The sequence below is a fragment of the Ranitomeya variabilis genome, chromosome 4 (assembly GCF_051348905.1).
Source record: "Ranitomeya variabilis isolate aRanVar5 chromosome 4, aRanVar5.hap1, whole genome shotgun sequence".
Taxonomy (NCBI): Eukaryota; Metazoa; Chordata; class Amphibia; order Anura; family Dendrobatidae; genus Ranitomeya; species Ranitomeya variabilis.
In genome coordinates, this window is record NC_135235.1 from 629,281,299 (window position 1) to 629,294,207 (window position 12,909).

At 44.4% G+C, this 12,909-nt stretch overlaps 1 protein-coding gene across 1 annotated transcript in view; it reads right to left on the reverse strand.

The window, feature by feature from the left end:
* The window catches only part of LOC143768139 (uncharacterized), a 103,113-nt gene that overhangs the window by 55,776 nt on the left and 34,428 nt on the right, over nt 1-12,909 (reverse strand). Inside the window, exons 8-10 of the mRNA XM_077256826.1 lie at nt 2,778-2,968; nt 343-421; nt 34-207 (exon numbers count right to left, since the gene is read on the reverse strand). Coding sequence (XP_077112941.1) covers nt 34-207; nt 343-421; nt 2,778-2,968 — 444 coding nt within the window. The remainder of the gene's footprint in view (nt 1-33; nt 208-342; nt 422-2,777; nt 2,969-12,909) is intronic.

Genomic DNA, 12,909 nt, shown 5'->3' on the forward strand with positions numbered 1-12,909 from the left:
TGTATAATGTCCCAGCATTCCCAGCAGTGTCACCTCTCCAGTCAGCAGCTCAATCATCTTGTAGGTGAGTTCAAGGATCTTCTGGTCATTGATGTCCTCATGAATCAGGGGGTGAGGTGTAGGCCCCGTGATTGGGCTCAGGGGTCTTCCCCATCGCTCAGACACAGGGACCTGACAGTGCTCACTAGAGGTCTTCTTCACTACTGTGTAATCCTGGTTATGGAGAGACACATTAATAAATCTCACTACAGACATTTCCAGAGTCCTCACCTCTCCAGTTCTGTCCATCTGTTATTCCCATAGATAAGAATGATGTAATGTGACATCATCAGAATCTCTCACCTCTCCAGTAAGCCGAAAGAGAATCTCTAGGGTGAGGCGAAATATTCTCTCCATCACTTTGTCCTTGTTCATATCCATCCTGGATGGTCAAATCAGAAAAATTCTCTTATATAGAAAATCTCCACTGAAAGGATCCGATATTGTAGGAACCTGAATGGGAGGAAGATGCCGATGTCACATAATAAAGAATCCCATGCAAGGCCGGCGTTAGGGGCAGGCAGACCAGACAGCCACCTAGGGCCCCCACTCCTCCAGGGGCCCAGCTCTGCCCCCTCCCCACATTCAACTTATCGGCATCATAGATGCAGATAAAGTTGAAAGCAGTGATGGAGGAGAGAGCGTCATGTGCCACTCCCTCTCCCATCACCCCCCCTCTGCCTCTGACTCAGCGTGTTTCAGCAGTGGAGCTGATGAGATGCCGAGACGCTCTCCCGAAGTCAGAGCAGCAGGGGTAGGAGGAGGAGAGGTAAGTATTGTGTGTGTATGTGTGTGTGTCTGCATTATAGTGTGTGTATGTCTTTCTGCATTATAGTGTGTGTGTGTGGGTACTAAACTATACTACTGTGTGTGGGGGCTGCACTATACTGTGTATGTGGGGGGCTGTATTGTACTGTGTGTGTGGGCTGCACTATACTGTGTGTGGGGGGACTGCACTGTACTGTGCTTGTGGGGGAGGCTGCATTATACTGTGTGTAGGGCTGCATCATACTCTGAGGGGGCTGCTTTATACTCTGGGGGCCTGCATTATACTGTGTGTGTATGGGGCTGCATTATACTCTTATTGTGTGTGGGGGGGCTGCATTATACTCTGAGGGGGCTGCGTTATACTCTGCGGGGCTGCATTATACTGTGTGTGGGGGGCTGCATTGTACTGTGTGTGGGGGGCTGCATTATACTGTGTGTGGGGGCTGCACTATATTGTTTGGTGTTTGTGGGGAGCTGAATTATACTGTGTGGGGGTGGGGCCTTTATTATACTGTGTTTGGGGCTGCATTATACTGTGTGTGGGGGGCTGTATTGTACTGTGTGTGGGGGCTGCACTGTGTGTGGGGGCTGCACTATACTGTGTGTGGGAGGACTGCACTGTACTGTGTGTGCGTTTGTGGGGCGCTGCATTATACTGTGTGTAGGGCTGCATCATACTCTGAGGAGGCTGCTTTATACTCTGGGGGCTACATTATACTCTGTGGGGGCTGCATTATACTCTTAGGGAGCTGCACTATACTGTGTGTGGGGGGCTGCATTATACTGTGTGTAGGGCTGCCTTATACTCTGAGGGGGCTGCTTTATACTGTGTGTGGGGGGCTGCATTATACTGTGTGTGGGGGCTGCACCATATTGTGTGTGTTTGTGGGGAGCTGAATTATACTGTGTGGGGGTGTGGCCTTCATTATACTGTGTGTGGGGCTGCATTATACTGTGTGTGGGAGCTGCATTATACTATGTGTGTGGGGGCTCCATTACACTGTGTGTGAAGGGGCTAAACTATACTGTGTGTGTTTGTGGGGGTGGGGCCTGCATTATACTGTGTGTGTGGGGCTGCCTTATACTCTGAAGGGGCTGCATTATACTGTGTGTGGGGCTGCATTATACTGTGTGTGTGGGGGTCTGCATTATACTGTATGAAGTGGGCTGCATTATTCTCTGAGGGGAGCTGCATTATACCCTACCAAGGATCATGGGGAGTGCATTTTACTAAATGTACTATATGGGATCTATATTATACTGTATCGAGGACTATCTGTACCAATCATTCTTCCTCAGCCGGAGTAAGGGTAGGTGCACACAGCTAGTAAATGATGCAAGGTTGGACGTTGCGTACTTGTGCAGCGACCAGATGTTACAGCATAGTGGATGGGATTTCAAGAAATCCCATGTACACTATGCGTGCACAGATGCCCGCAGCTCACCTGCGGAGACGGGTGAGCATGTCAATTTATCTTTATTTGTCTCCGCAAGATAAATGTCACCCATACAATGTATTGAATGTAGTGAATCCACACAGTTCAATGAACACATGCGGATTCACCTGCGTTCAATAGCCGGCAGCGCTTTGGACGCAGCGGACATGTGCTGCGCCTAAAGCGCTGCCAATTACTGAACGTTTGCACCTCTCCTAAAGAGGCCGGGAACCAAGCGTCGAAAAACTTCAATACTGTTTATCAGGCTCATTTAGGGGCCTGAGCTTAGTGCTTGTAAATACAACAAAAATATATCTGTGTGATGGTGCGATATGTGAGCATTTGGGGCCCCACTTTAAACTTTTGCCCAGGGCCCCACTTTGCCTAAAACTGGCCCTGATCCAATGACATTTTACAATTGTTGGACAAAATAGAGGTAAATATATGAGGAAATATAACGTGTAGATTTTGTATTTTCTCTTTGTATGGACTGGAACATTTAATATCACATGAAGCCAGTGCCATCACGGATACCAGGAGTCGAGGATGATTAAGACGATGAAAACAAGATATGTGTCATAAAGATGGAGTGCAGTCTGAATGCCATGTGCTTTATTTACATCCACCAGAATCTGCCGCTTACACTGGGAGTGAAGGAGATTATCACTACAGGAGCCGCTCAGGTCACAGGGATCCCAGAAATATGGAGGAGACCGGCAGAAATACTAAGAACAATGACACTGGGAAAGTCCCAAGGAGCGGCCATGAGGAGGATTTACAGGAGTCATTAATTATAACAGCAGCATATACTGTATACAGCAACAATTACCCATATAAAAAATAACATCTCTCTGATATATATCCAATTATAAAATACTACTTTTAATGTGCAATTAATATAGTTGTACTCTTACGGTTTGCTAGACAGATCGTTGATAAGAAAGTATGTTTCTGCAGCAGCGCATCAAGGCAGGGATAGTGGCTGTGCCTGATTTACCATCAGGTTAAGGATGTGAGCCATGCAAGGCATGTGTGTGAGGTTGCCCCGGCATAGGGCTGCCACCAGATTTGCACCGTTAACGCACACAGCCTTCCCTGGCTCCAGGTTCAGTGGCGACAGCCATTGCTCTAATTCAACCTGGATAGTGGTCCACAACTCTTGAGATGTGTCACTGTGATCTCCAATGCATATTAATTTGAACACTGATTGCGGTGAGCCATGGCTGCTCAGTACGGAAGTGGGGGGGAGGATTCTCTCTGCACTGTTGGAACACATGTCTGATTAAGGGAGAGATTGAGGTGGTGGCCCTAGAGGAGGTGGAGAAGCCAGAAGTAGTGGTGGAAGTGTTAGATACAGATTTTTCCCTCAAGTCTTTGAGATTTGAAGACTTGTGGAGCAGCCCATTGACTGCATGCCCCTGCTGCCACCAGAGTCACCCAGTGCCCAGTCAGAGAGATGTGACGCCCCTGTTCATGTTTGCTTATCTATGTGTCAGTGGTGAAATGCACGCTGGCAGACATAGATTTTTTTAGGGAATGGGTGATGTCTGTGACATACTGATGTAGTGCAGCCGCAGCTTTCTTAGAGAAGTAATGGTGACTGGGCAACTGATATTGGGGGACTGCAATAGCCATCAACTTTTGGAAACAATCTGTATCCACCAGGCGGAAAAGCAGCATTTCCGTGGCCAACAGATTGGAGATGGTGAAGTTCAACCTCTTAGCTTTGGCATGTGTAGGAGGAAACATACTTTTACGTGATCACAACTATGGGACCAAGAGCTGGCTGCTGTGCTGAGAGTGGAGTACGCAGAACAGGACAAACTGCTGGACTGTGAGTGAGGTGCAGGCAGAGATGTTATGGTGGATTGAGAAAGATGTATTTTGCTAGGTGACACAAAACAGCAGGCATGTTTGATTCCGTAACAGCTGATGGCCTCTCACTCATCCTGGCTGTAGGGGGTAAACAACTGGAGTTTCTGCAGCCGGTGACCTTATGAGAACACTTGGCATGGTGACGGAGGAGGAAGAAGCAGGAGATGTGGTTGATGGGATAGCTGGTGGTTGGCGAGTAACGCTAGTCGGCATTTTACTGCAGTAAGATTCCTAGACTAAGGCATGTTGATCGCGCACGTGCCAGTTCATGCATGTAGTTGTCAAATTATTGGCCCCGGATCGAACATGAAAATATTTTGGGCATTGGTACAGATGCTTTCCTCCTCTGGATTATGTGAATGTTTGAGCAGACTGGTGATGCCCATCGAATAGATTGTGTGAACAGCTCTGCAGAATGGCTTATCTGTAGTTCCCCACAGTCAGTTGTGTGTTTAGAAAATTGTGTCGCGGAGAGAAACAAGGGTGATTGGGGAGCCACCTCTGAGGATTGTACTATGTGATGTTAAGGTGGAGGAAGAGGCACTTGATGCAGCGCTTGCCATCCACTAGAGCTCATGCTATTTCTGGCCATTATCTACAAGGCATACTGCTGTGCGGCTGCCAAAGAAAGGGAGTGAAGTAGCCTGTCCAGTAACAGATGTTGTAAGTCATCATTGGATAGGAAGAGACAGTGATCGTTCAGTTGAGCTTTCATAATCATTAACACCTAACTCATGTACACATCAAAAACCCAAGCCTATTAACCCTCCCACTATGACTTCGCTTTTTTCCACTCATGTTGAATGTACTCTTCCCCTCTTGTAACTTGCTGTTTAACAACCTTAAGCCCACACCTGTCAGTCACCTGTCACTAAATGAAGAATCACTATTTATTTTCTTAGATAGTATGCCTGAACAACACTGTTATACCCAACGATTTTTAAGAGGAAATGTGGACTTCTCATTTCTCACTGCAACACAGTAGTATCAAAAACTATTTGGATTAGCAAATTGGGCCTCCTGGCTGCACCCCAGTGTTAGGCCTAACGATTGTCACTGAAACACAGTTTTATCACAAAAGATTTGAATTAGCAAATGGGGCCTCCTGAAACTGCAATGCAGTTTTAGCACAATCTAGTTAGATGCTGGAAAATCGATTTCACACAGGACAGGATCCTATCTAGCTAACTGACCAGTTCAGTTACAGCTGTAGCAGAAGTGACTTCTCTGCACTGTGACACTGAGAAAAGGGTGCCAGCAAAACAAGATGTCTGCTTTTTATATGGCCAGGGACAAGTGATTTTGGCAGCTAATCACAGAAGACCTTGTGTTATGATGTTGTGGATGGCTTCTGCACCCTGATTGGCTGTCGGATTGTACACATATTATAAGTTATTAAAGAAAGAAAAAAGGTAAAAACTCATCATACAGCACCACTATCGTAGCCAAAGTCATAACAAAAGCATTAGTGGAAACGCAGTGATTTACCAAACTGTGACCGTATTTTGCCGACTTAAAGGAAAAATGTTCGGGAAACCGAATACGAATCTGAATGTGCTACATTCTTGCCAAATTTAAGTTTGGCGAACGTTTTCCGAACAAGTTCGCTCATCTCTATTAATGACAGTTGTTCAGCAAAATGAAGTGACCTGAAGGAATTCTCTGGATCAATATCAGCAGGATGTTTATCAAAAATGTAATTTTAGAGTGATGTTTCTGATTAATTTATTAACATCACATGCAGTGGAAAAAAGATTGAAGTTACAGGCAGGTAAAAAATGTATGCCACACGACAATAATTCATGTCGATTTTAAGTCAGAATAGCAGAAGACAAATTTATGACATAAAATGTCTTATTGAAGATTCCAGAGTTGACATATCGGTACATTTTTGTTTGTGTTGATGTTTCCTTCCTTTTCTCCTACATGTTTTATTTTAGAGTACGGATGTCTGTTTTTTTCTGTAGTAGGATTTTTTGCATTCATGAATAGATTCCGAATCTGCGTACTCTGTAACTCCAGGGGAAGTATCAAGACCCGAGGAACTGAATGTGACCTTGTGCGGTGTGCTATACACATTAGTTCAGTATTTGGGATTTCTTAGGATAGATTTGGGAGATTTGTTTTTTTTCCAATTCGTAAACCTGTTCTATGGAGTAATCACATGTATCACGCTCCCATTTTTTAAATTGATTTTCTCCTCTGCTTTGTTTATTTTGATCTTGCTCCTATTGATAAAATCATCAAAATGCTCAGGTGACATTTTTCTTTCACTTCCATTTAAATGGCTTCTATATTGATTTGCAACTCTTTGAGTGCTACCTCATCTTGCCGTATAATAAGGGTAATTAGTTTCAAAGAACAGTCTGAAAGTATTTCATTACACAAATGTGTCTCAATAAACTGTGCTAGGGGGATTTTTCATTCTGAGTCCCCTGGGAATAATACTCATGTCCTTATAGTATTTAAGTGAGCTAAGATCCCACCATGTGCTGTCCATCCTTGTTTACCTATGTGTATATATACCCCTTTCCCTCAACTATTAGTCTTTCGATAAACATTTGTATTTTGTCTATTACTGGGGACTTTTGAAAGTATTTTGTGCTTCTTTGTTCTTTGCATATATATATACATATAGGACCCCAGGAGACGTCTGCGCTTCTCTCTATTCATCGTCTATGGAGAGAACAGAAGCTCTGGCTCCAGAGAAAGAGAAGAAACCTCCATCAGTAAGTTATATGGGAGCGAGGAGAGAAATGTCACCAGCACTGAGGGGGTTAATGTCCCCTGATAGTGACAACATGGCGACAGCTATAATGGAGACTGTACAGTAACAGAGCAGCGAGCGCCGTCAGGAGGGAAGTGACCCAATGTAATCCAATACAGAGAGAGACCCTGATATAGCGACACAGACGGGAACACATTCTGTCTCCTGGAATGGGACCGCAGCACTGAGGGGGTTAATGCCCAGAAATGGGGAATCTCCAGCACCTACCTCCACCTGCAGAGCCGCACACCACATATATGGCTGTTCTGTGCGCTCAGGACCTGAGATGAGGTCGGAGCCATGTGATCAGTCACATGGAGGGGGAGGAGTCAGGGGTCACATGATCAATTACCTCAGTGTCTCAGTGGGAGCGTTGGTGAAGCTGCTAAACAGAAATACGACCCTGGCTAGTGGCTGCCACATTCAGGATGAATTGTAGAGGAGACGTTTGGTTAGAGGGAGACCGATCAGTAGAGAGTTGACGTACTCCAGGCAAAAGTGAATAAGAGCGACTTTTTTTTGCAAAGTTGAGAAAAGATCGGATTCTGGAGATGTTTTTTTACAGTAGCTTGCAAAAGCACTTACTCTCTTGGCTTTTTACCTATTTTTTTATCATTATAACTTGTGTTTAGATATTTTTGTAATCCGATTTGTGTGTGATGCATCAGCAAATAGGCTAAAAAAATATAGGCAAAAAAAAATTAATTTATGGTATAAAAAATTTTTTCATGTGCATATGTATTCACCCCTTTTGCTAAGAAGCCCCTACAATTTTCTGGTGCAAGCAATTACCTCCATAAGTCACATGCTTAGGGACAGAAAGTCCACATGTGTGCAATCTAAGTGTCACATGGTCTGTCAGTATATACACTTTACTTTTTCTGAAAGGCCACAGAGGCTGCAACACCATTAAGGAAGAAACACCACTAACCAAAGATCATGAAGATCATAGAGATCTCCAAACAAGTGAGGCATAAAGTTGTTAAGAAGTAGAATTCAGGGTTGTGTTATAAAAAAAATATTCCAATCCCTGATGATCTTCCAGAGCATCATCAGATCCATTATCATCCAATGGTAAGAACATGGTACCACAACAAACCGGCCAAGAGATGGCCACCCACCAAAACTCTCAACCTGGTCACGGAGGGCATTAATCAGAGAGGCAGCACAGAGACCAAAGGTAACCCTGAAGGAGCTGAAGAGTTCCCAAGCTGAGACTTGAGTATCCATATGATCTGTCACTTCTCCACCAGAACCTGCTCCTGCGACTTTTGCTTCTGCCACCAGGTGCTGCAATATTCACTCTGTGGGTGACGCTGGTGATAGCGTTGTCAGAACCAGAAGCTCTGGAAGGCGTGCTCTGTAGTCTCTGAAAGCCTTGCAGCCTTTTCTTGGGTTTGCAAACTATTATTGTAAATTCCTTAATAATGTTTCCAAGATTGCCAGATCACTCACTGACTTGACTAAGAAGGGGGCAGATGTGGTTAATTGGAAGCCTGAGGCAATCTTGAGTTAAATTAATGTTTTTTGTCTGACCCTATATTGGTTCAGCCTGATCTTGAGCATCCTTTTAGTGTGGAGGTCGATGCCTCTGAGGTTGGAGTTGGGGTGGTGTTATTGCAAAGTACCCCATCTCTCACTGAACTTCATCCATGCACCTTCTTTTCACGAAAAATGTAATCTGCTGAAGCCTGATGAAGAGACCCGAGTAGTCTCAAAAGCTTGCAATTAGCCATTAAAAGGTATCAACCACTGAGGACTCTCAATTCTAAATATTTTTCTATCTGCTGAGAGGAATTCTGACATCAGTAATCGTGAACTGTTGGCAGTTAAGTGGCCATCAGGGTTGGCTTTGTTCTTTTCTAGATTTGATTTTGTGGCGACTTTCAGAACTCGTACTGAGAACCTCAAAGCTGGTGCACTTTCCCAGTGTTTCTGTTCTTCACAGTCTGAAGACTCTGAACCAGTTCCTATGCAGTGAGTGACAGCTCAGCCACCCTGTAGGATCAGCGTTGTGCTGGACGGGCCAGTATTGTGAGTGACAGCTCAGCTGTCCAATCTGAAGTAGGGGCGGGCTGAGCTGTCAGTATTGTGAGTGTCAGATCAGATGTCCTACCTGGGACAAGGGTGTGCTGAGTTGTTAGTATTGTCAATGACAGCTCAGCCATCCAATATGAAGTAGGTGCTTGCTGAGCTGTCAGTATTGGATTTGGATTCTCACCAGGAAAATGTCCCTGTGGTATTACAAGGGTTGAGGGAGAATTCTTTGTTTGCAAAATTAGAGAAATATATCTTTTCCTTTCCAGGAAATTTCATCCCTTCATTGTTCATTCATTGTTTCGGCTGAAGGGTTTAAGATGGATCCAGAGAAGGTGCAGGCCGTAATTAATTGAGTTTAACCTTGTGACCTTAAAGCATTGCAACGTTTTGTAGGATTTACCAATTACTATAGAAAATGTATTAGGGTTTTTTTTCAGATCCTTAAACCTTTTTCTGATCTCACATGTAAAGGGGCGGATCTTAAGGTTTGGTCGCCGGAGGCTATTGGGACTTTTAAAAAATTGAGTGTTTCATGAAGCTCCAGTTTTAATCCATTCCAGAATTCATTGTGGCGTTAGATCAGGATAAGGGTGGTATTTTTTCAAGGTTCCAAAACTGTGACCAACTTGCGGTCATGTGCATTTGTCTCTGGGAAATTTTCTTCTGTTGAAAGAAATTACTGTATAATGAGTCGCGATGATGACTTGGCATAGGAGAGAGGCTGGGAAGTAGCAGGGAGACAGGTACATTAGTCAGGTAGCAGAGTGTAGGATCGATTGAAGTGGTGCCAGAGTGCTACAGGGGAGGCCAGAGAATAGGAGGTTGCAGTAGTCAAGGCGAGAGATGATAAGGGCGTGCACTAGTATTTATGTAGCTTCGTTGTCAAGGAATGCACGGATCCGGGAAATATTTTTGAGTTTGAGATGGCAGGAGGAGGCAGGGGCTTGGATATGTGGCTTGAAAGAGAGGGCAGAGTCGAGGATCACCCCGAGGCACCGAGCATACGGGACTGGGGAAAGTGAGCAGCCATTGACCTTGATGGATAGGTCTGGTGGAGGGGTAGAGTGAGATGGGGGAAAGATGATGAATTCTGTTTTGTCCTTGTTCAGTTTTAGAAAGCGAGCAGAAAAGAAGGCCGAGATAGCAGACAGTGTGGGATTTTGGTGAGTAAGGAGGTGAGGTCAGGGCATGCTGTTTTTTTTCCAGCTGTCTTTCGTTTTGGGTGATTACCTTGCTATTTAGCTGGCTGTCAGTGTCAGATTATTGCCAGTCATAACTTTAGCTTGATGGTGTGTGTGCTTTGTTTTCCATTGTTTTGTTTCTGATCTCTTACTACCCAACCATCTATTTGCCTATTTACTTTGTCTTGATCTATTACCTTCCTGGAATTCTTACCTCGTACAGTGACCTGACTACACCTTTGTCTTACCACTCTGTTTATTACATGCTTTCTTGGTATCTGACCCTGGACCTCTTGACTACCCTAACGGCTTGTCAGTGAGTAGTGACTCAGAGTCAAAACCATGAATCATTGTGTGTTAGCAGTATGTGGGAATGTGATGACTGAATGAGATATAAACGTGGACTGGGTATGTGTATAACTATAGTGTGGAAATGAGCCCCAAAAAGGAGCTGAGAAATGCAAAATGTATCTATAAACTGGGTAATATATGACAAACCCACTGTTGTTGTAAGAGTGTAAATAGAATATTTCAAATGAGGAAGCTGCTTGTTTGCAGCGATACAGCTTGAGCAGGTTTTTTCTGCCTTGTTAGCTAAACCCTTTAACGACTGGTATGATTTATTTGTCGTGTAATTCTTGCGCATGCGCCGATCGCTACCTTGTCCTGATCCCCTCCGCTTCTGTCCGCCGCCTGTTGTATGGTCACATGGGCCTGTGTGTATCAGCACTGGCTGGCGTGTCTGTGCGGCGGTGGGTGATTGGTTCTTTTGCGGGCATGGTAGCTATAAATGTCCTATGCTTTTTGGTTTGGCAAGCCCCCTGAGGAAGGTAATATCCGAAACGCACGTTTTCGGAGGGCAGGAGTCGGTGCGGCACACTGTGTACTCGCATTAGGTATGTTGTTTCATTTATATAGTATGCTTCTGTACCATGTTGTTTAGTGCACATTTGTGCATAGGAATTTGCCTAATTCATTGCAACAATGCTATTTGGTAGCATATGATATGTCCTATGTACAACATCCTGATTGTTACAAGCATTATGATGTGCTTTACTCTACTTCTCTACTTGAGCAGATGTGTCACCCTGGCTCCCCTGCCATATAGTATGTATTTGATTGCCGGTTTTAACCGCTCTAGCTGTAAGAGACTTCTGTATTTTTCAATAAATTTGTTATATTTGTTTGTATTATGGACTTTTGCACTGGTTCTTTTTTGTGGTTTTCTACTGTAGGTATTAGGCATAGATACTAGGAATTACATATGATTACTGTGGGCTCGTTTCCTTGACTTGCTTGCTAAATTTGTTCCAACTCATTGCTGAACCCTCAAAAGATGGGTATGATATATTGGTAAGGTATTTGCCAGGATACTGTGTATATTTATTTATTATGTAACCACACATTTTGTGTACATTTTTTTTTGTTTATTGGGTTATATATTCCTATATACTATTTTTGTTGCTTCCAGACACTTGATATAATGTCATTATTATTTTAAATTAGCAGGAGACTGCAAAGAAAGGGGTCCAGCCTATTTCTCCTCTCGCTTGAGGAAGGTGAGTATCAATGCTCCATTCATTTGGAATTGGTGCTGTGTGGCGACCATTGTTGCTGTGGCTTTGTGCTGTGGGGCGGTGCGGTCTGGAGTCATGGGGACTCAGTCTTGCAGCATGGACGCTTTGGGTACCAGCCCGTCCGCCCTGCTGGTGCATTGTCACCATGGCAGTGGTCAGCGCACAACGACCATGCTTTAAGGCGATAGGGACCCATTGAGAGGTTCGCCGTGACATGGCCGTGGGCTTCATATAATCTGATCAGAATGTTGAACTAAGAACCTCATGTTCAGTAATATATATTTTTGCCTAGGGGCATCAGATCAACGTATGCTATTTTTTGGTGTATAGCATGTTCTTTCTCCTTTCTTGGGTCAGCACTCCTCCCATTTGGCACAGGTGATTTTAAATTAGAAGGAAACTGCAAAGAAAGAGGTCCAGCCTGTTTCTGCTCTCACTTGAGAGCTTAAGGAAGGTGAGTTTCATTGCTCCTTTCATTTGGTGTTGGTGCTGTGTTGCGGCCATTGTTGCTGTGATTTTGTGCTGGTGGGGCAGTGTGGTCTGGAGTCATGATGACTCAGTCTTGCAGCATGTGAGCAGTGGGGCACCAGGCCGTCCACCTTGCTGGTGCATTGTCGCTGCGTCGATGGTCAGTGCACGACGACACTCCTTTAAGGCGATAGGGACCCACTGAGGGGTTCGCCGTGATGTGGAAGTGGGCTTCATATTGTCTGATCAGAATGTTAAGCTAAAAACTCCATGTTCAGTAATATATATTTTTGCCTGGCAGCATTAGATCAACGTATGAATCTTTTTTCTATGTATGTGGATCCAAGAAGTATCGTTTCTCCTTGCGGAGAGTGACATGTTAAGCATGTCGATATGAGGAGACTTAAAGTCTCAATGCTCCTCTGGGAAATATTCAAATTGTCTCTTCAGAGAGGAAGAGGACTAGAACTCTAGTGCCACCTATTGGAAGAAGCAATTGTAACAGTCAATGTCGACCCTTTAACGAGCCTTGTCACATGACTTAGAATAAGAGCCAAACCAGATCTCAATTTGCAGACACTGTATTTCGGGGTACTACCCCTCGTCAGTGCAAAGTGGAGATCTGGTTTGGCTGGGTAAGAGGCATCTGACCGGGATACAAGAAGTATTGTTTCTCCTTGCGGAGAGTAACATGTTAAGCATGTCGAGATGAGGAGACTTAAAGCCGCAATGCTCCTCTGGGAAATATGCAAATTGTC